At 54.5% G+C, this 24453-nt stretch overlaps 1 protein-coding gene across 1 annotated transcript; it reads left to right on the forward strand.

Moving 5' to 3' along the window:
- On the forward strand, window positions 1-24173 carry TUBGCP6 (tubulin gamma complex component 6; the record flags this gene model as incomplete). The annotated part of the gene is made up of 25 exons (XM_080706623.1): window positions 1-741; window positions 5104-5267; window positions 10452-10662; window positions 12736-12912; window positions 13822-13943; window positions 14562-14637; window positions 14719-14828; window positions 15033-15124; window positions 15211-15350; window positions 15716-15865; window positions 16588-16669; window positions 16751-16839; window positions 16918-17033; window positions 19865-20003; window positions 20301-20372; window positions 20513-21972; window positions 22085-22172; window positions 22246-22387; window positions 22470-22638; window positions 22719-22860; window positions 23054-23248; window positions 23316-23448; window positions 23518-23731; window positions 23804-24003; window positions 24082-24173. 25 exons carry the CDS (start codon window positions 1-3, stop codon window positions 24171-24173), a joined length of 5316 nt encoding a protein of 1771 aa, XP_080562749.1.
- Window positions 24174-24453: the final 280 nt, after the last annotated feature.

The following is a 24453-nucleotide window of genomic DNA, read 5'->3' on the forward strand; positions in this document are numbered from 1 at the left end:
ATGGCCAGCATCACCCAGCTGTTCGACGAGCTGTGCGAGGCCCTCTTGCCCGCCGCCCGGGCTCGCCCCGGCCAGCGCGGCGTGAGTCGCAGGAGGGCGAAGCGGCGCCTCAGGAAGGTGGCCTACGATGCCCTTTTCACGAGCCTTTTCCAAGAGGACACGCAGCAGCTGCAGCCCGGCCTGTCGAGGCTCCCCGCGAGGAACAAGATCCTCCTGTTGTCCTTCGACCTGCGGGTGGGCGGCCTGCGCCCGGAGGCCGAGCGCCTGGAGGCGCTGCTGGAGGGGCTGGAGGCGGGCCCTCGCCGCCCGCTGGCGGAGCTGGCGTCGGTCCTGGACCTCCTGGTCCAGCTGGCGGGGAGCGGGCCCCCGCAGGTGCTGCGGAGAAAGCGCGACTACTTCCTTAACAACAAGCATGCGGGCAGAAACGTGCCCTACGGCGGCTACGACTGCTGCGACCTGAGCGCGCTCGAGAGGGACGTCCGGTCTCTGCTTTCCAGGGAGGAGTGTCTGCGTGACCGCATGATCCGGAGCACGCTGCAGGCGATGGAGGCCGCCCCGGGCGCCGGCCTCCCCACCGTGGGGCTCTTGCCCTTCGGGGACCCTTGCGGGGACAGGTTTGACAGAGACACCCGGGCCTCGCTCTTTGGAGCCCTTGTGCATAGCCGCACTCGGGACGTGGATGTGCGACTGGACCTGCCCCCAGTGCCAGACAGTGCAGAGCTCTCTGGACTGGCCATAAAGGTGATGGTCGTCTCCCTTTGCTCGGCCCTCCAAGGGTGTGGAAAATGCCTTCTTTTAACCAATCTCTTACCTCTCAGTTTCTCACTTTTTCTCTTTTTACCTTTTTTCCCGTGTGTGTGTGTGTGTGTGTGTGTGTGTGTGTGTGTGTGTTGCTGGAGATTGAACCCAAGAGCCTTCTACCTCCAGGTTACACCCCCGGCCCTATTTCGTTTCGTATTCGGAAACAGATTTTGCTAAATTGCTGGGGCTAGCTGCAAACCTGCAATCCTTCCTCAGCCTCCCAAGCACTGGGAATACAGGCATGTGCCATCACGCCCAGCGCTTGTGTGGTACTGGAGAGAACCTACCGACCCTTTACCACTGAGCCACACCCCCCTTTTTGTGGTACTGCAGATTGCACCCAGGGGCATTCTACCTCCGTGTTACACCCACAGACCTTTTTTAGCGGCACTGGAGATGGAACCCAGGGGCACTCTACCTCCGAGTTACAATCCCAGCCCTATTTTTTATTCTTTATTTTGAAACAGGGTCTCACTGAGTTGCAAAGGGCCTCACTGAGTAGCTGAGGCTGCCTGTGAACCTCAGTGCCCCTGTCCCGAATGCTGGGATTATAAGCATGCACCACCACCCCGGCTTATTCTCTTTTTGAAACAGTTTCACTGAGTTGCAAAGGGCATCACATCTGCGAACCTGGATCCTCCCCTCCCTGTTTCAGCTTCCCAAATGCTGGGATTTCAAGCTTTTCCACCATGCCCGGCATCCCATAGACCTTTTTATTTTTTGGTTTTGAAATGGTCTTGCTAGGTGGATGAGAGTTTTGCCTTGTTTAGGCTATCATTGAACTACAATCGTCTTGCCTCAGATTCCAAGTATTGGGATTACAGGTGTGTGCCACCACGCCCAACCCCAGCCCTAATTATTTCTTATTTTGAGGCAGGGTCTCCCTAGTTTTTTTTTGGTTTTTTTCGGCACTGGGATTGAATCCAGGAGCATTCTACCTCTTAGCTATACCCCCAGCCCTATTTCTTTATTCTTTTTATTTTGAAACAGGGTCTTACTAAGCTGCAGAGTGCCTTACTAAGGAGCTGAGGCTGGTGAACTCTGATCCTTCTGTCTCAGACTCCCAGGTAATGGAATTACAAATGTGGACCACCATACCCGGCTTCACCCTAAGTTTGAGGTTGGTTTTAAACCTGTGATTCTCCTGCCTCAGCCTCCAAAGTTGCTGGAGTTACAGATGTGTGCCACCATGCCTGGCTTGACCTTCCTTTTGTCATGGTAGAGACGGCGCCGTTCGCATGTAGGTCCTAGGTGCCTGGGCTGTATAAGGCAGAGCTGCTGGAGAGGGCTGCGGAGCCCATTCTCGTGGGCAGCATGGCTGCTGTCCGTCTTTACCTAAAGCCCATGCTGTTAAGTCACTCCTTTTGTCCTCTAGATCTGTTATTTCCATTCCGCTTAGCTGGGCATGGTGGTGTATGCTTGTAGTCCCAGTGTGTGAGAGGCCAAGGCAGGAGGATTGCAGGTTGCCAATTCAGCTGCTTAGTGAGGCCCTCCACAACTTAGTGAGACCATGTTTCAAAATAAAGAATAAAATTGGGCTGGGAGTGTAGCTTGGAGGTAGAGTGCCCCCGGGTTCAATCCCCAGTTGGGGTGGGGGCGGAATCAGACTAATTAGCCGGGTGTGATGGGGCACGGTTGTAATCCCAGTACTTGGAAGGCTGAGAAAGGAGGATCGCATATTCAAAGGCAACCTCAGCAACTTAGTGGGACCCCATTTGTGTGTGTGTGTGTGTGTGTGTGTGTGGTACTGGGGGTGGAACCCAGGGGCTTTCTACCTCTGGGTTATACTCCCAGACCTATTTTATATTTTATTTGGAAACAGGGTCTCCCTAAGTTGCTGAGAGCCTCACTAAGTAGCTGAGGCTGGCTTCGAACCTGTGCGATCCTCCTGTCTCAGCCTCCCAAGCGCGGGGATTACAAGTGTGTGCCACCACGCCCAGCTGACCCTGTTTTAAATAAACAAATAAAGGGATAGGTGGTTTAGTTTGGAGGTAGAATGCTCCAGGGTTCAACATCTACTACCAGAAAAAAAATTTAGATTAATTAAAATAAAAGCCAGGCGTGGTGGCTCATGCTTGTAATCCTAGCAATTTGGGAGGCTGAGACAGAAGAATCCCGGTTTGCGGACAGCCTCAGCTACTTAGTGAGGCTGAGATTTTGTGAGACCCTGTTTCACAATAAAGAATAAAAAATAGCTGTGTGTGGTGGAGCACACTTGTAATCCCAGCGCTTGGGAGGCAGAGACAGGAGGATCGTGCAGGTTCAGAGCCAGCCTCGCTGGCTTAAGAGACCCTGTTTCCAAATAAAAATATAAAAAATAGGTGTCTGGGAGTGTAGCCCAGAGGTAAAAGGGTTTCCAGTAACCCCAGTACCACCAAAAAAAAAAAAAAAAAAAGAAGAAGAAGAAGAAGAATAAAAAATAAGGCAAGGGCTGTAGCTCGGAGGTCAAATGCCACTGGGTTCCATCCTCAGACCTGCAAAATAATACATAAGTAATAAAATAAGAGCTGGGAGTGGTGGTACACATTTGTAATCGCAGTACTTGGGAGGCTGAGACAGGATGATCCAGGTTTGAGGCCAGCCTCAGCTACTTAGTGAGACCCTGTTTCAAAATAAAGTATAAGCCGGGTGTGGTGGCGCACGCTTGTAATCCCAGCATTCGAGAGGCTGAGACTGGAGGATCGCAGTTCGCGGACAGCCTCAGCTACCTAATGAGGCCCTCCACAACTCAGTGAGACCCTGTTTCAAAATTAAGAATAATGCCGGGCGTGGTGGCACACGCTTGTCATCCCCGCACTTGGGAGGCGGAGACAGGAAGATCCCGCAGGTTTGAAGCTAGCCGCGCTGGCTTAGGAGACCCTGTTTCCAAAAAATAAAATAGGTCTGGGAGTGTAGCCCGGAGGTAGAAGGGCTTCCAGGAACCCCAGTACCACCAAAAAAAAAAAAAAAAAAATTAAGAATAAAGTATAAACAATTGGGCTAGGGGTGTAGCTTGGAGGTAGAATGCACCTGGATTTAATCCCTAGCACTGCAAACGAAACAAAACAAGATATTCTGTTTCTCAGTTGCATAAGCCTTATTTTAAGTACTCAGGAGCCACATGTGGCAAAAATATTCATTCATGGTATACATGCAGTTTGGTATACTGCCCTTTATAATATGGGGACTTTTTCCCAGTTATAGAGTAAATCATGATTGACTTGCATTTTATTGTCTCATAAATGTCATTAAAATAACACACCGAGCCGGGCGTGATGGCGCACGCTTATAATCCCAGCATTTGGGAGGCTGAGACAGGAGGATCACGATTTGCGGACAGCCTCTGCAACTTAGTGATGCCCTGTTTAAAATAAAGAATAAAAAACAGGGGGTGTGGCCTGGAGGTCGAATGCCCCTGGGTTCCATCTCCAACACACACACACACACACACACACACACACACACACACACACACACAAAGACACACTGGTTGGGCGTGGTGGTGCGCACCTGTAATCCCATAGGTACTTGAGAGACAGGAGGATTGCAGCTTTGAGGCTAGTCTCAGCAACTTAGCAAGATCTGTTTCAAAATAAAAAATTGGGCTGGGGGTGTATCTTAGAAAAAATATGCAGCCGGGTGTGGTGGTGCACGCTTGTAATCCCAGCATTTGGGAGGCTGAGACCGGAGGATCGCGGTTCGCGGACAGCCTCAGCTACTTAGTGGGGCCCTTTACAACTCAGTGAGACCCGGTTTCAAAATAAAGAATAAAAAATAGGGCAGGGGGGTGTAGCTCGGAGGTCAAATGCCTCTGGGTTCCATCTCCAGACCTGCAAAAAAAAAAAAAAAAAAATGTCTCTGTTTAATCTTCAGTGAAACACACACACACACGCACGCACGCACACACACATATATACACACACAGTCATTTCCTTATCTAGGATGTTTAGATTATTTCCATGCATAATGCTGCAGCCAGTATCTTGGTGTACATATAATTTTCTGTGTTTACTATGGTTTTTTTTTTTTTTGCTGATTTCTCCAAAATGGAGTCTCCAGGTCAGAGTTGTTTCATTGCATGTTATATTGAGACAGTGTGTTATGTAAAAATGGAAACTGATAGCCTTACTGGATTGTTTTAATTCTTTCAGTGACTTGTGAGAAGGGGTCTTATATAGTGTATATGTGTTTGAGAAAAGTAGAAGAAACTTTAGAAACTTCCCACTGTGTCTGTCTCTCTAGTGAGCACATGGAAGCGCATGGATAACGTTCCTGGACGCGTCGTGGCCTGACGGGTGGTTGACTTTTTCCTGTGGTCTGTAGGTCCCTCAGAGTCTGGACCAGTGGGAGGATGAAGGGTTCCAGTCTGCATCCAACTTGACTCCTGATTCCCAGTCTGAACCGAGCGTGACCCCCGATGTGGACCTGTGGGAAGCTGCACTCACCTATGAGCCCAGCAGGTCACGGTGCTGGGAGCTCGTCAGCTGGTGCGTGAGTCTGCCTTTTCCTTCCGACTGAGGCGGGTCCTGTCCACCCCTGCCATGTCAGCTCACGTTGGGCGCTGTGGGGGTTGCTTACTACTGACCCCAGGTGGTGGTCTCTAGAAGCAGCTGTGTTGGGGTTGGGGCAGAAGTTTCCTTCAGGCTGGGATACAACATTGAGTCCTGGGGGGCAAGAGATGTGAGCGGGTGGGGTCTCCACAGAGCCAGTAATCTCTGCAGATCGCACTTCCCAGGCAGAGTAGCCAAGACACCCTGAATACCGACTGCTGGCCGGGTAGCTGAGGGCAGCCCGGCCCCTGGGGGTGGGAGCTGACGCAGGAGCTTCCGTGGCAGGAATCCTGGGAGGGCGCTGCTTGGGGGGGTCCACAGGCACTGGCAGTTTCTCCCCGGTTGAAGGGGCCGCTCACTCTCGGGTTTTCCGGATCCAGAGCTCCTCCTTTAGGACCTGTCAAGACAGTTTGTGGTATCCTTTCAAAGTCCCAGAGTGGGTGTCGAGGACACGCGTTTCTCAAACATTTGGTCACGGAGCGCTCTTCATACCTGTCCTTGGCGCCGCAGTGCCTGGCCGTGCAGGTCTTTTGGTGCCACTTGAGCTTAAATTTCTGTAGAGAAGCCGGGCATGGTGGCGCACGCCTGTAATCCCAGCATTCAGGAGGCTGAGACTGGAGGATTTCAGCTATTTAGCAAGGCCATTTGCAACTCAGTGAGACCCTGTTTCAAAACTAAAAAGACAGCCGGGCGTGGTGGCGCACGCTTGTAATCCCGGCATTCGGGAGGCTGAGACCGGAGGATCGCGGTTCGCGGACAACCTCAGCTACTTAGTGAGGCTCTCCGCAACTCAGTGAGACCCGGTTTCAAAATAAAGAATAAAAAATAGGGCAGGGGGTGTAGCTCGGAGGTCAAATGCCTCTGGGTTCCATCCCCAGACCCGCAAAAAAACCCAAAAAAACAAAAACAACAACAAAAAAAAACTAAAAAGACTAAAAAACAGGGCTGGGGGTGGAGTTCAGAGGCACATTTCCCTGAATTCCATCCCTGGTACCGCAAAAGAAAGAGCGTTTCTGTGGCGAGCTCTGAGCAGGTGGCTAATGGAGCTGCTGCCCAGCCGGGCTGTGTCTCCACCAGGTGAGAGCGCGTCCTCCCCTTGCTGGAGACCCGTGGGGCCGCCCACCCACTCCTGCTGGGCCCTGCCCGCTTGCTGCCAGGCTGCTGGGCTGGGCTGGGCCTGCCAGGGCGGGAACAGCTGTTCTCTCCGTGTGCATCGCCATCTGGGAAGTGCTCTCACTTGTGCGTTCTCTGGACCTGTGGAATCCGGTGTGGTTAGCTTTTCAGCACTGTGACCAAAACACCTGAGGAGAGCAGCTGGCAGGAGGGAAAGCTCATTTGGGCTCAGCCTCAGACTGAAGTTCTGGGCCTGAACATGTCGGAGGGGGTGGCCGAGGAAAGCGCTCCGCCCAAGGCAGCGGAAGCAGAGAGGGGAGGGCTGCGGACACCCTTGTAGGGCGAGGTCTGCTACTCCACCAGGCCCTGCCTTCAGGGGTCCATTCAGCTGTTGGCCCATTGATGAGGTCAGAGGGCTCCTGAGGCCGCCGTTGCCTAAGGGCCCCGCTGAACCTGCTGCACCGAGGACCATGCTTCCTTTTTTTTTTTTTTTTGGTGCTACTGGGGATGGAACCCTTTTACCTCCAGGCTACACACCCAGACCTATTTTTTATATTTTTATTTGGAAACAGGGTCTCTTACGCCAGTGCGGCTGGCTTCGAACCTGTGTGATCCTCCTGTTTCCGCCTCCCAAGCGCAGGGATTACAAGCATGTGCCACCACGCCTGGCCCAGCTATCCATCCATCTGTCCGTCCTTCCTTCCTTTATTTATTTGGTGGTACGGGGGTTGAAAGCCAGGGGCTTTTCTACCTCTGGGCTATGCTTCCAGACCTATTTCATATTTTATTTGGAAACAGGGTCTCACTAAGTTGCTGAGAGCCTCACTAAGTAGCTGAGGCTGGCGTCGAACCCGTGCGATCCTCCTGTCTCAGCCTCCCAAGCGCAGGGATTACAAGCGTGCGCCACCACGCCCGGCTTATCCTTTATTTTTGAATCAGGGTCTCACTAAGTTGTAGAGGGCTTCATTAAGTAGCTGAGGCTGTCCGTGAACCTTGATCCTCTTGCTCAGTCTCCCAAATGCTAGGATTACAAGCGGGCGCCACCATACCTGGCATTTATTTTTATTATTTTGAAACAGGGTTTCACTAAGTTGTGGAGAGTCTTACAAAGTTGTTGAGGCTGTCCTTGAACCAGCGATCCTTCTAAGTCTTCCAAGTACTGGGATTACACACGTGTCACCATACCTGGCTTGTATTGGGTGTGTGGTGTGTGTGTGTGTTACTGGGGATTGAAAATGGGCATTCTACCTCCGAGCTACACCCCCAGCCCAGCGTGTAGTGAGGGTGAGGACGTGCGGGGAGGAGGGGAGGGTACAGGGATGGTGAAGTTTTGTGTGGAGTGGCGGTGAGGTATGTGCTGTTTGGGGGAGGTTGTTCGTTAGGTGGGCGGGTGTGCAGTGAGATGAGGGTGTAGTGTAGGTGGACACGTATAGTGCTTGTTCTACAAAGTGTGTCTTGTGAGCCGGGGTGGTGGCACGCTTGTAATCCCAGTACTTGGGAGGCTGAGACAGAAGTGTACCAGGTTCTTGGCTAGTCTCAGCTACTTAGTGAGGCCCTCCGCAACTCAGTGAGACCCTGTTTCATAATAAAGAATAAAAAGGGCTGGGGGTATAGCTTGGCAGTAGATTGCTTCTGAGTTTAATCCCCAGTACTGCAAAAAAAAAAAAAAAAAAAAAAAAGGACCTTGTACAAGCTCCCACAGCGTACCCTCTGTTTGCAAACTTACTGGCATCTGCTGGTGCTGAGCTGCCTTTCACTAGCTCCACTTGCCTGTTTTGTTTCAGAAAGTAGTGTTTTTTTTTTTTTGTTTTTTTTTTGGTGTGTGTGTGTGTGTGTGTGTGTGTGTGTGTGGTACTTGGGATGGAACCCAGCGGCATTCTACCTTCGAGCTCTACCCCCAGCCCTAGTTTTTATTCTTTATTTTGAAACAGGGTCTCACTGAGTTGGAGAGGGCCTCACTAAGTAGCTGAGGCTGGCCACGAACTGCGATCCTCCTGTCTCAGCCTCCCGAATGCTGGGATTACAAGCGTGCGCCACCACGCCCAGCTGGTAGTGGGGTTTTTATTGTGTCTATCCATGTTTTTTTGGAGGAGTTGTAGAATATATGTAATAGAAATTCCTATGTTCATCTTTTTTGTGTGGTTGTGATGCTGACAATTGAATCTAGATACATCCTGTCTCTGAGCTACACCGCAGCCTTATTTTATGGGTGTGTGTGTGTGTGTGTGTGTGTGTGTGCGTGTGTGTGTGTGTGTGTGTGTGGAACCCAGGAACATTCTACCTCTAGGCCTGTTTTCTTTTTTTTTTTGGTGGTACTGGGGATGGAACGCAGGGGCTTTCTACCAGGCTACACTCCCAGATTTATTTATTTACTTATTTATTTGGTGGTACTGGGGTTCCTGGGAGCCCTTCTATCTCTGGGCTACACTCCCAGACCTATTTTATACTTTTTTATTTTTGGAAACAGGGTCTCTTAAGCCAGCGCGGCTGGCTTCAAACCTGTGCGATCCTCCTGTCTCTGCCTCCCAAGCGCGGGGATTACAGGCTTGCGCCACCACGCCAGGCCTCCCAGATTTATTTTATATTTTATTTGGAAACAGAGTCTCACTAAGTTGCTGAGAGCCTCACTAAGTAGCTGAGGCTGGCTTCTAACCCACACGATCCTCCTGTCTCAGCCTGCCAAGTACTGAGATTAGAAGTTTGCGCCACCACGCCTAGCCCAATTTTATTCGTGTGTGTGTGTGTGTGTGTGTGTGTGTGTTATTTTTTTTGGTGGTACTGGGGTTTTCTGGAAACCCTTCTACCTCTGGGCTACACTCCCAGACACCTATTTTATATTTTTATTTGGAAACAGGGTCTCTTAAGCCAGTGAGGCTGGCTTCGAACCTGCGCGAACCTCCTGTCTCCGCCTCCCAAGCGCGGGGATTACAAGCGTGTGCCACCATGACTGGCCATATTTATTTATTTATTTATTTATTTATTTATTTATTTATTTATTTATTTATTTTTGTGGTGCTGGGGATTGAACCCAGGGGCATTCTACCTCTGAGCTACACAGCCCGATTTTTTTTTTTTGGTGGTACTGGGGTTCCTGCAAACTCTTCTACCTCCAGGCTACACTCCCAGATCTATTTCATACTTTTTTATTTGGAAACAGGGTCTCTTAAGCCAGCATGGCTGGCTTTGAACCTGCGCGATCCTCCTGTCTCTGCCTCCCAAGCGCAGGGATTACAAGCCTCTGCTACCACACCCAGCCATAGCCCGATTTTTTATTCGTTATTTTGAAACAAGCCTGCACCACCATTCCTGGCCTATTTTATGTTTTATTTTGAAACAAGGTCTCACTGAGTTGCAGAGAGCCTCACTGACTGCTGAGGCTGGTAGTGAACCAGTGGTCCTCCTGAATCAGCCTCGCAAGTACTGGAATGACAGGCATGCACCATCATGCCCTCTCCCTTCACCTTTTCCAAGTGTGCAGTCCTGTGGCGCTCAGTATATTCACCTGTTACATAAATGTATAGGACCTTTCCTTCTTGCAAACTAAAACCCTTCTTTTTGTACTAGAGGTTGAACCCAGAGGCATTTTACCACTGAGCTACACTCGTAGTCCTATTTTTATTCTTCATTTTCTCACTATGTTGCAGAGTCTACGTTGCAGAGAGCTTCACTAAGTAGCTGAGGCTAGCCTCGAACCTGCAATCCTCCTGTCTCAGCCTCCCAAGTACTGGGATTACAAGTGTGCGCCACCATACCCGGATGTGTTTGTGATTTAACGTAACAGTAGTTTGTGAAGTGTGTTGCCATCCTGAGGACCACAGGTGTTCTACCAGGGCGGTACCTGACAGAGTTGACTGCAGGTCACAGGGAGGCTGTCGCTGGCTGGCGTTCACAGCAGGCCACGTGTCTTAGCGTTGGTGTTGAGGCTCCTGCCTTTGCTGGTGTCTGCTCTGGAGGGGTACCGGGCTGTCTGCAGCCTCTGCTCAGAGCCCTTTCTTTTCTCGCACACAGCCCCCCTGGCCACAGAGAGGAGCCCTACCTCACCGAGGCGGGAAGGGATGCCTTCGACAGGTTCTGCAGGCTCCGCCAAGACGAGCTGCAGGCGCTCAGCGGCGGCCTTCTGCAGACCCCGAGGCCTGTGCTGGTGGAGGAGCGTGAGCTGGTGAAGGACTCGCTCAATGTCTTGCTTGGGGTGGTGTCGGCCACTTTCTCCCTCTGTCAGGTGAGAAGGCTCACTGGTGTCTCGGGCCCAGCCTCGTGGTGACAGGCCTCTCGCTGCCAGGCATATTCAGACACTTGAAGGGGTCCGGTGAGGTCCAGTGCAGTAGGTGGTGGGGGTCACCTCTGTAGGCTGCGGTTACAGCCATGATCCTCCTGTTTAAGTTCTACGGTGTGGGTTAACAGCTTTCAAAGTACATCCTTCAAATACAACAAATCCTTTCGATGTATTAACACCCTTTTAAAAGTGGAGCAAAGCCGGTGTGGTGGCCCATGCCTGTGATCCTATTGCTTGGGAGGCTGAGACAGGAGGATTGAGGCCAGTTTAAGGATTGAGGATTGAGGAGCTTTGAGCCTCAGTAAGTTAGCAAGACCCTATTTCAAAATAAAATAGGGTGGGGTGGGATGTAGCTTGGAGGTCGAATGCCCTGGGAAAGGCCGCTGTCTTGTGAGGAATGGTCTTGGCACTGGCACCTTGTTGGAGATCAGTCTGTGATGTCTGTCTGAGTCTGCGTGTGGTTCCCTTGGCCGCATGGCTGTCCTCACGCAGCCACACATCATTTACGCGACTATTGCTTTGTTTGTCACTGGGGATTCGGCCCAGCCCAGGCCTTCTACCTCCCAGCCACACCCCCAGCCTATTCTTTATTGGAAACGGTCTCACTAAATTGCTGAGGTTGGCTTCGAACCTGTTAGCCTCCTTCCTTCCTTCCTTCCTTCCTTTCTTTCTTTCTTTCTTTCTTTCTTTCTTTCCTTTCTCTCTCTCTTTCTTCTTTCTTTCTTTCTTTCCTTTCTCTCTCTTCTTTCTTTCTTTCTTTCTTTCTTTCCTTTCTCTCTCTCTTCTTTCTTTCTTTCTTTCTTTCTTTCTTTCTTTCTTTCTTTCTTTCTTTCTGGTGCTGGGGATTGAACCCAGGGACATTATACCTTCAAGCTACACCCCCAGCCCTATTTTTTATTGGAAACGGTCTCACTAAATTGCTGAGGTTGGCTTCGAACCTGTTAGCCTGCCTCCTTCCTTCCTTCCTTTTCTTTCTTTCCTTCCTTTCTCTTTCTTTCTTTCTTTCTTTCTTTCTTTCTTTCTTTCTTTCTCTCTCTCTCTCTCTCTTTCTCTCTTTCTTTCTTTCTTTCTTTCTTTCTTTCTTTCTTTCTTTCTTTCTTTCTAGTGCTGGGGATTGAACCCAGGGGCATTATACCTTCAAGCTACACCCCCAGCCCTGTTTTATTTTTGCTTGGAAACAGGGTCACGTTTGGTTGGTTAGAGTATCAGTACTGCTGAGACTGTCCTTGAACCCAAGATCCCTCTTGTCTCAGCCTCTAAAGTACTAGGATTACAAGGTGGACCACTCTGCCCAGCTTTTTAAATTCTTATTTATTTATTTATTTATTTATACTGGAGATTGAACCAAAGGGTTTTTTTTTTTTTTTTTTTTTTCCTTTCTGGTCTGGGGATGGAACCCAGGGGCATTCGACCTCTGATCTATAGCCCCTGCCCTATGTTTTATTCTTTATTTTGAAACAGAGTCTCATTAAGTTGCAGAGGGCCTCACTAAGCAGCTGAGGCTGTCCGCGAACCGTGATCCTCTAGTCTCAGCCTCCTGAATGCTGGGATGACAAGCATGCACCACCACGCCCGGCCCAGGGGGCATTCTACCTCTGAGCTATGCAGCCAGCCCTAACCCAATTTTTTTTTGTACTGGGACTGGAATCCAGAGCCATTCTATCTCTAAGTCATACCCTCAATCTGATTTTATTTCTTATTTGGAAATAGGGCCTCACTAAGCTGCCGAGGCGGGCTTCAAACCTGTACCCCTCCCGTTTCAGCCGCTCGTGACTGGGATTACAAGTGTAACTACAGTACCCGCCTGGCTGTAGTGAGAATTTCATGCTGCTTGTGTGTGTGATAAGCACCCAGGAGTGGACACTGGGCGTGCTCCCGGCCTTTGCCTTTGGCTCTTGGTGCTCTGTGTTTGTGTTGTTGGCCTGGGACTCTGGGCACTGCTGGTCGTGCCCGTGGACGGAGATGGCAGCACACTGGGGTCTGGGTGCCTGGCTGCCACGACCCTTCCTCTCCCCGTAGCCAGCTCAGGCCTTCGTGGTGGAACGCGGTGTCCACGTGTCGGGCGCATCTCCTGAGAGCATCAGCAGCCTCCTCTCGGAGGTGGCTGAGTATGGGACCTACTACACACGCCTGAGCCGCTTCTCTCTGCAGCCGGTGCTGGGCTCCCCCTCCTGCAGCAAGGGCCTCGTGTTTCAGGTATGCCTCGAGCTCTGCAGCTTTGCTTGGTTGTTTTTTTCCCCCCCAGTAATGAGGATCAAACTCAGAGCCTCACGCTAGGCATAACTTGTACCTGATTCTGAGAAAGAGGCTCTTAGAGGTCTTATTCCAGGACCACTGACCCCAGCCTTCTTAGGAGTGGAATGACTGGCAATAATATTTCACCGCATCCGTCACTGCACTGGGATCCTGGGGTAGACATCTTGGTCCAAGGAATAGCGGGATCTAGGTACAGCCAACATTTGGGGCCTGGGAGGGGCAGGGGAGCAGTGAGTAGTGGGGCACGAGCCCCTGTTCCCCACACCCTCCAGAGCCTATGGAGCGCCAGCAGGGCGGGACTCATTTTGATGGGTTGGTGTTGGAAGTGCCAGGGTTCTGAGCCAAGTCTCAGGTTGGCCTCTGAGAACTGCTATTTTACTGGAACATTTACAGCTGGCTGGTGTGTGGGCAGGGCCATGGGGTCCAGGCACAGCTGCGCGGGAGGGAAAGGTGCAGACAAGGCAGCAGACAGTGAGGGCAGGTGGGGGCTGGCGCTGGGACAGCAGACCAGCAAGTGCTGGAGCTGTGCGCAAGAGCTGGTCCCGCGGCCGTGAACATGGAGAACTTTTCAGAGGCGGCCGTAGTTCCCATAGCGTCTGGCTGCTGGCCAGACAGGTGGCTTCTGAGGGACACGTTTGTTCTGGCCACCTGCCGTGTGACTGGCTGGTGGTTCCAGCGGAGCTGGTGAGTGACCTGGCTGGGCAGGGTGTGCTGTGCCTTGCTGTGAGGCAGCCTTGCTGCCTGCGGGTTAGCATGCACTCGCGTGCCGGCGACGGTGGGCTGGCCATTGGCCGCTGCTCTTGAGCTTGGTCAGGCCCCCACAGCTGCTTCTCCGGCTTCCTTCCACAGGCCTTCACCAGCGGCCTGCGGCGGTACCTGCAGTACTACCGGGCCTGTGTCCTCGCCACCCCGCCTACCCTGAGCCTCCTCACCATCGGCTTTCTCTTCAGGAAACTGGGCCGGCAGCTCAGGTGAGCCTCAGCGTGGGCTTGGTGGAGGGGAGTCGGCTTGCCCTGGCAGGGAGGCCCACGAGCCGCGTTGCAAGGTGAGTGTGGCCACTTGCATGGCAGGTCCCTGGTGCCAGCGCCATGTGCCGCCTGCTGTCTGCCCACACCACCCATGCCTGGGCCTGGGGGCTCCCACCTAAGGAGCACACCGGGGTCACTGGCCTGTTAGTGGACGAGAGGCTGGGCCGAGGGGAGTCCAGGAGCTGCGTGGAGGGCGGGTCCAGGTGCCAAGGAGCCATGGCACAGAGGCCAAGTGAATGGAAGCCGAGAGCTGCCCAGGGCAGTGGGGTGGGGCCTGGAGGGCGCCTCATGGAGCACGGCTGCAGCAGGTGGGAGGGAAGGTTGGTGGGGATCCTGGGAGCCTCGGGACGGAGTAGGGAGGTGGCCGAGTGGTAGATGTGGGCGTGCCCGTGGTGTGGGGCAGATGCATAGGGCACAGGGTGGAGAGCTTTAAGATGGGCAGGAATTGTGCTCAGCTGGTCTGAGCCTGCTCTGGGGTCCTGATCCCCGTCATGGGATCTGAGGCTGGCCCGGGGATCCTGAGCCCTGGTCGTTAACAACTCGTCCTGCTTCTGGGTCTAGGTACCTGGCTGAGCTGTGCGGGGTTGGCATGGCACTCCCGGGGAGCAGCGGAGAGCCTGGGATGGCGTTCCCCACCGTGAGTTGTGCATCTGTGCTGAGTGTGGAGGGAGGGGGGCACCCTGGGTCTGTGCTCAGCCTGCCTCCCTCACACCTGCAGGGAGTGAAGCTGCTGTCCTACCTCTACCAGGAGGCCCTGGGTAACTGCAGCAACGAGCACTACCCTGTGCTGCTGTCCCTGCTGAAGGCCAGCTGTGAGCCCTACACACGGTCAGTGCCTGCGCTCCCCTGGGGCGGGCAGGCTGCGTGCGGCCCAGCCAGTGCTGGAGAGTGTCCTCTCGTCCAAGACTTGCGGGCTGCAGAGGCCGCATGTGGTTGGGGCAGGCTTGGCGGGCTCCAGCTGAGCGGATGTGGTGGGTGGCCACGCCCGCCTTACCGTCTTCCTTGTCCCGGCACCCCTGTTGTCCACTGCAGGTTCATTCATGACTGGGTATACAGTGGGGTCTTCAGAGACATTTATGGGGAGTTCATGATCCAGGTGAACCATGAGTACCTCAGCTTCAGAGGTACGTGGCTGCTGACTGCTAGGCTGAGCCTCCATACCCGAGGGCCTGGGGTCAGGGCCACTTATGTGTTCTGTCCCCACATTTAGACAAGTTTTACTGGACTCATGGCTACGTGCTCATTTCCAAAGAGGTGGAGGACTGTGTCCCAGTGTTCTTGAAGCACATCGCCCATGACGTGTATGTCTGTGGGAAGACCATCAACCTGCTGAGGCTCTGCTGTCCCCGGGTGAGGGCTGGCAGCTGCACACATAGCTGACGAGGGGCTCGTGCCTGGGGGAGGGCCGCGGGAGGCACAGTGTGCCCAGGGAGGCCATCTGAGCATATCCTAGGGCGCGCCTCCACAGAGGAGGCAGATCTTGGGGTCTTCCCAGCTGTTTCCAAGGGTCCCTTTGCTCCAGGGTAACCTTGGCCCACATGTGGACAGAAGCCGCATCTCATAGGGACACAGTGGTGAGCCCTGTGACGTTGCCCTCATGCCTGGACTTGCAGGGATATTGTTGGAGCGGAAGAGCCTCAGCTCATGCGGACGTAGGCTGTGCCTGGCCACACCTTGCCCGGGCTGGGTGCTCACTGTAGCTTTCCCTTTGGCAGCACTACCTCTGTTGGTCCGACATCCCCGTTCCCCGCATCTCGGTGATTTTTTCCCTGGAGGAGCTGAAGGAGATTGAGAAGGACTGTGCTGTGTATGTTGGGCGGATGGAGAGGGTTGCCCGCCACAGCTCCATCAGCAAGGAGGAGAAGGTGCTTCAGTGCAGGCCGGGGGCTTTCTTTGGACCTTTGTCTTCCTGCTGGGGTGTTGGGCTGATGGGGCTGGGTGTGGAGTGTGCACAGTGGGGTGGCTTCCTCATGGTGCTCTCTGTCCTGTTGGGTCGGCTTGGCCACATGCCTGGGAGGAGATAGAAGGCATGTCTTAGAGTCTGATGCCCAGAACAGGCGTTCAGCTGTCTTTTCCTAGGTCTGGGCGGCTCAGCCTTAACCCTGAGCTTTCTGAATAGGCTGCTTCCTGGGGCCCTAGGGCTGTGGACAGACCTGCCTGGCTGAGCTCCAGGCAGCAGGCCTGAGGTGCTTGCACGCGGTGGCCTCTGCAGGCCCTCTTGCTCAGAAGGGACGTGTGCCTGGAGCAGGCCGAGTCCATCGGTGCGCTCTAGGAGGGACCGGTGGTGGCCAGTGCCATTACCAGGGACCCCTCCCGGTTTGGAGCATGGTAGGCAGCAGGGAGAGCCCTGAGTTCCTTGGTCCCCGTCTGGGTGGGCACACGGCCTGGGGTTAGGTGCTGCATACGTCTTAGTGGCCGTGGGTAGAGCGTTGTGCCTGCTGACCCCAAATCTGTGCAGGTTAATATCGACAGCCAAAGCAGGGTGTTCCTGGTGGCCAGCCCTTTGCCAGGCCACCCTACGTGGACTAAAAGGAACTAAAAATTGAGATGCTTTGTTTCTTTTTTTTTCTTTTCTTTTCCCCCCCAGGAATTACGAATGGAAATTGCAAAACAAGAATTGATTGCCCAAGCCCGGGAAGCAGCGTCCAGAGTCCTGAGTGAACTAAGTGGTGAGCCTAGCTCCAGACCTTCCCTTCGCATTCCAGGGCCCTTGCTGGGCTCCTATGGTTGTGCCTCTCGCCCCAATGCAGAAAGGCAGATGTCCGAACAGATGGCCTCGGATGCCAGGAAGCGGGAGCAGTTCCAGCGGCTGAAGGAGCGGTTCGCGAAGGACCAGGAGGTGGGTGGCCGGCCCGCTCTGCGGGCTTTGGTCTCGCGGAGTCCAGAGGTAGCAACTGAGGCTGTGTGTGTCGTCTAGCGACGCCTGGCAGCCAGACAGGAGGAGCTGGACGACGGCTTGAGCTATGCCCAGGAGCTCCGTGACCAGGAGAAGAGGTTGAAGGCCCTGGAGGAGGAGCTGGAGAGGAAGGCCAGGTGGGTGCTCCTGTGGGTACTGGCACAGGCCGGACAGGGCTCTGCAGCACTGGTTTGATCTTCTGGTCACAGTCCATTCAGTCTGAAATGTTACAGGCATCTTTCGAGCTAGGAAGGCTGACTTGCAGCTGGCATGCAAACCAGCACACATCCTCAGCTGCAGCAGTCAAGGTACCCTCAGCCGTCTGGAATGGTTGCTTTGGCCAGGGCCGGCTGGTGCCGCGCGCTGTGTGGTGTCTGTTCTACCTCGGAGCCGTAGACCTGGCTCTTTTCACTTTTTTGTTTTGAGACAGGATCTCTCGCTTGGTAAGTTACCGTGAACTGGCTTCAACCTGTGATCCTCCTGTCTCAGCTTCCCAAGTGTTGGGCTTATAAGTGTGTTGCGGTGCTGGGGATTGAGGGCCTCATGCATGCTAAGCAGGTGCTTTGCCACTAAGCTACACTCCCAGGCCTGTTTATTTTTATTTAACTATTTTTGAGGTACTGGGGATGGAATCCAGGGGTATTCTATCTCTGAGCTACACCCTCACCCCTATTTTTTCTTTTTCTTTTTTCTTTTTTTAATATGCCAATTGAAGCCTTTATTAGCTGGCCAGCGGTGGAGCTCTCAGTCTAAAATCAGACCAGAGGTGCGCCTTTTTGATTCTTTATTTTGAAACAGGGTCTGAGTTGCAAACAGCCTCACCAAGTAGCTGAGGCTGTCTGCAAACCGTGATCCTCCTGTCTCAGCCTCCCAAATGCTGGGATTACAAGCATGTGCCACCACGCCCAGCTATTTTAATTTTAAATGGCTTCTGTTTAATTAAGTAATTTTTTGTATGTGTTGTACTGGGAATTAAACCCAGGGTGTTATACTTCTGAGCTATACCCAGTTCTATTTTATTTTTTATTTATTTGTTTATCTATTTTTGGTGGTACTGGGGTTCCTGGAAGCCCTTCTACCTCCGGGCTACACGCACAGACCTATTTTTATATTTTTTAAATTTGGAAACAGGGTGTCTTAAGCTAGCGAGACTGGCTTGGAACCTGTGCGATCCTCCTGTCTCTGCCTCTCAAGCACGGGGATTGCAAGCACGCACCACCACACCCGGCTCTATTTTATGTTTTAAATATTTATTTATTTGTTTATTTATTTTGCAGTACTTAGGGATGGAACCCAGGGGCATTCTACCTCTGAGCTATACCCCCAGCCCTATTTTTTATTCTTTATTTTGAAACAGAGTCTCACGGAGTTGCAAAGGGCCTCACTAAGTAGCTGAGGCTGTCAAGAGCCTGGATCCTCCTGTCTCAGCCTCTCAAATGTTGGGATTACAAGTGTGCACCACTACTCCGGGTCTATTAATTTATTTATCTGTTTGTTTGTTTGTTTATTTATTTATTTTGAAGTACTGGGAATGGAACCCAGGGGCATTCTACCTTCAAGCTACACCCCCAGCCCTATTTCTTTTTCTTTTCTTTTCTTTCTTCTCTCTCTTTTTTTTTTTTTTTTTTTTTTTTTTGTGGTACCGATGATGGAACCCAGGGACATTCTACCTCTGAGCTACACCCCAGCCCTATTTTTTTTTTTTTTTAATTTTTTTAAATTTTTTTGGTGGTACTGGGGTTCATGGAAGCCCTTCTACCTCCGGGATACACTCCCACGGGCTACACTCCCAGACCTATTTTATATTTTTTATTTGGAAACAGGGTCTCTTAAGCCAGCGGGGCTGGCTCCGAACCAGCGCGATCCTCCTGTCTCTGCCTCCCAAGCGTGGGGATTACAAGCATGCGCCACCACGCCCGGCTTTATTTATTTATTTATTTATTTATTTTTTTTACTTTTTTTTGGTGGTACTGGGGTTCCTGGAAGCCCTTCTTCCTCCGGGCTACACTCCCAGACCTATTTTATATTTTTGAAACAGGGTCTCTTACGCCAGCACAGCTGGCTTTGAACCTGCGCGATCCTCCTGTCTCCGCCTCCCAAGCACGGGGATTACAAGCGTGCGCCACCACGCCTGGCTTTTTTTTTTTTTTTTGGTGGTACTGGGAAGCCCTTCTACCTCCGGGCTACACTCCCAGACCTATTTTTACATTTTTATTTGGAAACAGGGTCTCCTAAGCCAGCACGCGTGGCTGGCTTCGAACCTGTGCGATCCTCCTGTCTCTGCCTCCCAAGCGCGGGGATTACAAGCGTGCGCCACCACGCCCGGCCTCTATTTTTTAATTATTTTGTGGTATTGGAAATTTAACCCAGGGGCATTCTACCTCTGAGCTACACCCCAGCCCTATTTTTTATTATTTTGTGGTATTGGAAATTTAACCCAGGGGCATTCTACCTCTGAGCTACACCCCTAGCTCGATTTTTTATTCTTTATTTTATTCATTAATTTTTTTGGTGGAACTGGGGTTTCTGGAAACCCTTCTATCTCCAGTCTACACTCCCAGACTTATTTTATATTTTTATTTGGAAACAGGGTCTCTCAAGCCAGCGAGGCTGGCTTCGAACCTGCGTGATCCTCCTGTCTCTGCCTCCCAAGCGCATTTTATTCTTTATTTTGAAAAAGGCAAGAGCCTCACTAAGTAGCTGAGGCTGTCTGCGAACTGCGATTCTTCTGTCTCAGCCTCCCAAATGCTGGGATTACAAGTGTGATGCTGGGATTACAAGTGTGAGCTACCACGCCTGGCTAATTCTTTATTTTGAAACAGGGTCTCACTAAGTTGCAGAGGGCCTCAGTAGGTAGCTGAAGGTGGCTGCAAACCTGCGATCCTCCTGTCTCAGCCTCCAAGTACTGGGGTTACACGTGTGTGTGGAGTAGCTGTGGTGACCATGTCTTCTCTGGCTGTGACTTCAGGCAGGCGCTGGTTGACCACTATAGCAAGCTGTCTGCAGAGGCAGCTCGTCGGGAGCAAAGGGCACTGTGGAGGATCCAGAGGCACCGGCTGGAAAGCGCACGGCTTCGTTTTCTTCTAGAGGATGAGAAGCGGGTGCAGGTATGGCAGCTGTGAGGAGGTAGCACTTTGCTGGGCACCGGGTGACCGAGGCCCGCGGCTGCGTACAGACCAGCGTCCTTCACGCTCTCTCCCCAGCTCTCTTGCCCCTTTGTACAGCGAGTCGCACAGACCTGTGCTTGTGCGCTTTCTGTGGCCAGGCTTCCGGCCGAGCCCAGCACACGACCCATCTCTTTCTTCAGTTTGCGGGAAGACGGGATCTGCGGCTTGTGGGGTGAGGGATGCCGTGCCGGGCATCCACAGAGCTGCTGCCTCTCATCACACTGGCTTGAATTTCAGGAGATGCTGAAAGATCTGTCCGAGGCTCAGCCTCCGGAGCTGCTAGGTGTCCTCCCGAGTGCACACCCCCAGGTGAGGCTAGAGCAGGGTCCCAGCGAGACGCGCCTTCCTGCTCTTGGATATCGGCCACAGTTGTAGAGCCGAGTGGGGACAGTCGGCTGGCTGGAGGGAGCACGAGGCCAGGCTGCGTCCAGCGTGCGCTTGTATTTTAGGTTGTGTCCGCAGGCTCTGAGCACCCAGATGGAGGCTGCAGCTGTAATTCCCAGCCCACAGAACAGCACCCGGCTGCCTGGGATTGCCCAAGCAGGCCGAGTGCACCGTCGTCGCCCCCTGAGTCTCCAGCCGTCGGGGCCGGTGGCTCCGGGGTCAGACAGGTAGAAGGGGCTAGGCCAGTCTCTGCTGACTTCAGCGTCACGGACTTCCTGCCTGTGGGTCCTGAGGCTGAGCAACCTGTACGGATCAGCGAGACCCCTCCCCTGGAGGAGGCGCTGCAGACCATCAGTTCAGACCTGCCGCCCGAATGCCTCCAGGGGGCGCCCACAGCAGCCAGTACGGGGCCCTCCCAGCCAGAGGAGTATGACTTCAGCACCATCCTGAGGCCAGCTGTGGCTGCCCTGCCTTTACCAGGGCCTCCCCAGGCTGTGGAGGGTGGCTGGGACAGGGAGGAGCAGCCGCTGTGGGGGGACATTCCGACGGCGCTGCCTCGCCATGCCCACCCCCCCGGCCCTGTCCCTCTCGAGGAAGGCTGTAGCCAGCCCACAGAGCAGCACTGTGGACATGGGGCCGGTGCTGCCGTTCCCACAGAGCCTCATGTTTCTGGAATGGCTCCCTCCCGGCCACGGTGGAACGTCCACGGACACGTGTCAGACGCCAGCATCCGGGTTGGGGAGAACGTGTCGGACGTGGCTCCCGCCCGGCCACGGTGGAGCATCCACGGACACGTGTCAGACGCCAGCATCCGGGTTGGGGAGAACGTGTCGGACGTGGCTCCCGCCCGGCCACGGTGGAGCGTCCACGGACACGTGTCAGACGCCAGCATCCGGGTTGGGGAGAACGTGTCGGATGTAGCTCCCTCCCGGCCACGGTGGAACATCCACGGACACGTGTCAGACGCCAGCATCCGGGTTGGGGAGAACGTGTCGGACGTGGCTCCCGCCCGGCCACGGTGGAACGTCCACGGACACGTGTCAGACGCCAGCATCCGGGTTGGGGAGAACGTGTCGGACGTGGCTCCCGCCCGGCCACGGTGGAGCGTCCACGGACACGTGTCAGACGCCAGCATCCGGGTTGGGGAGAACGTGTCGGACGTGGCTCCCGCCCGGCCACGGTGGAACGTCCACGGACATGTGTCAGACGCCAGCATCCAGGTTGGGGAGAATGTGCCGGGAGTGGTTCCCTCTGGGCTTCAGACCCCTGTGTTGCTGAGAGCGCTCTTGCCAGAAGCTGAGTCCACCCCTCCCAGTCCCCACCAGAGCCCCACTGGCATGTCCCAGTCAGGCCTTGGTCTGGAAGCACAGAGGCCTGTCTTGGAACATGGGCCACAGCCGCTTGCAGACATGGAGACTTCCATCTGCTGCCCCAGCGAGGGCAGCCTCCAGACCTCACCCTCAGCTGGGGCAGAGTCCAGCACTCTGGGAGATGGCGCCCCCGAGGAGCCAGGTTGGTGGAGGCTGTGGGGAGGACAGAGGCCCTTGTCTGCTAGCCAGGACTGAGCTACCACTCTGGGACACGGAGGGACCGCCTTGGCTGGTCCCTGCTGCCCTCAGCAGGTCCTTGGCCCTAAGGCCCCTCCTGCTTATTTGTGTCTGCTTAGGCCCAGGGAAGACTGGGGACACTGAGGACCTCTCTCCTACTGGGCCTCTGAGCTCACAGGTCAGTTTGGATGCAGCCTGGGGCCGGGAGCAGCGTGCTGGGTGGGGAGTGATTGAGGCTGGCCTCTTCTCAGGAAGACACAGCTGCTTCAGGCAGCCCAGGCTCTGGTGAGGAGGACGTGGAGGCACGGCGCCAGGAGGAGGAACAGGCCTACCTGGCAGGCCTAGCTAGGCTGTACCGGCTGGAGCAGTACCCAGACAGCTACGAGTCCATGTGTGAGCAGGTGGCGCGGCTGAGGAGGGAGGAGTGCAGGCGGCGTACCCCCACACTGCAGCCACAGCTCCTTTGTCTCCGCAGCAGAGCCTCCGGTAGCCCACCTGGTACACCACATGCTGCCCCGGGCCTTTGCCTTCCCCGTGGACCTCCAGGTCCAGTCAGCTGTGGACGAGACTGCGGTGCAGCTCAGTGAGCTGCTGACTCTGCCCGTGCTCATGAAGCGCGCCCTCACAGCCCCGCTGGCAGCCCAGTGAGTGCCCGCCCCGCCCCACCCCTGGCCTGGGCTCACCCCGTCCCTGGCCTGCCCACACCAGCTGACTCCGCCCCCAGTGTCTCCTTGGTGAACAAGGCCGTGGTGGACTACTTCTTTGCGGAGCTGCACCTGGAGGCGCACTTCGAGGCGCTGCGGCACTTCCTGCTGATGGAGGATGGGGAGTTTGCCCAGTCCCTCAGTGACCTGCTCTTTGAGAAGGTGGCATGGTGTGGGGGTGGAGAGGCCCAGGGGAGGGGAAGCTGGTGTTGGCGCATGGCCCGCACTGGCTGGCCACCCAAACATCAGTCCTTGGTGGCATGGTAGCCTTGCTGCTGGGGCATGGGGAGAGGCTATCCGAGGGGCCAGGCGCATGCTTCAGACTCCTCGGGATAGCTGTCCCTTCCTGCCTCAGCTCGGGGCTGGCCAGACACCCGGGGAGCTGCTCAACCCACTGGTCCTCAACTGCATCCTGAGCAAGGCCCTGCAGTACAGCCTGCACGGGGACACCCCGCACGCCGCCAACCTCTCTTTTGCCCTCAAGTACCTGCCCGAGGTGTTTGCTCCCAACGCCCCGGATGTGCTGAGCTGTCTGGAGCTCAGGTACAAGGTCAGTGGCTGCCGCGGGACGGAGGGAGGCCTGTGCCTGTCAGGCGCTAAGCAGGCCTTTCGAGCAGGTTGACTGGCCCCTCAACATCGTCATCACCGAGAGCTGCCTGAGCAAGTACAGCGGCATCTTCTCCTTCCTGCTGCAGCTGAAACTCATGATGTGGACCCTCAAGGACATCTGCTTCCACCTCAAGCGTACAGGTGAGGTCTGTCTGGAGGCGCCCACCCCGCGCGGGCTCGGGGCCGTGCTCACACTCTGCCCTCTGCCAGCCCTGGTGAGCCACGCGGCCGGCTCCGTGCAGTTCCGCCAGCTGCAGCTGTTCAAGCACGAGATGCAGCACTTCGTCAAGGTCACGCAGGGCTACATTGCCAGCCAGATCCTGCACGTCAGCTGGTGTGAGTTCAGGGCCCGGCTGGCTGCAGTGGGCGACCTGGAGGAGATCCAGCGAGCTCACGCGGAATATCTGCATAAGGCCGTCTTCAGGTGAGGCAGGGGCACCGGGCGCCTGGCCCCATCTGGAGCTCGGCAGCCCACCAGTGCGCCACCCTCCTCTAGGGGCCTGCTGACGGAGAAGGCGGCACCTGTCATGAACATCATCCACAGCATCTTCAGCCTGGTGCTCAAGTTCCGCAGCCAGCTCATCTCCCAGGCCTGGGGCCCAGCCGGCGGTCCCCGGGGTGCCGAGCACCCCAACTTTGCCCTCATGCAGCAGTCCTACAGCACCTTCAAGTACTACTCCCACTTCCTCTTTAAAGGTGAGCCCTCCTCCAGCAGAGCAGGGTGCTGCTGGGCATGGGGTGGGATGGAACCTGAGCTGCTGGCTGTCCCTACAGTGGTGACCAAGCTGGTGAACCGTGGCTACCAGCCCCACCTGGAGGACTTCCTGCTACGCATCAACTTCAACAACTACTACCAGGACGCCTGAGCGCCCGACAGTGGGCTGTGGTCTCTGTGTGGTCCCTGTCAGCGGTTGGAGTCGGAAGGAGGGCAGGAAGACCGGGTCTGAGGAGCAGCTGTTTTATTTAGCATACTGGGAGGCTTACTCCGCAGGGGCCAGGCCCAGTTCTCCTGGGGACAAAAGCAGTTTCCGCTGCTGAGCCTGGGGTATACCAATGCGGGCTGGGCTTGCTGAGTGCCACTGAGCTGGCGTCAAACAGAGGCGGGTCAGATGCTGACTGGAGGCCTCTGCCGTCATGGAGAGACAG

The sequence above is a fragment of the Muscardinus avellanarius genome, assembly GCF_963383645.1.
Source record: "Muscardinus avellanarius genome assembly, chromosome: 11".
In the NCBI taxonomy this organism is placed as follows: Eukaryota; Metazoa; Chordata; class Mammalia; order Rodentia; family Gliridae; genus Muscardinus; species Muscardinus avellanarius.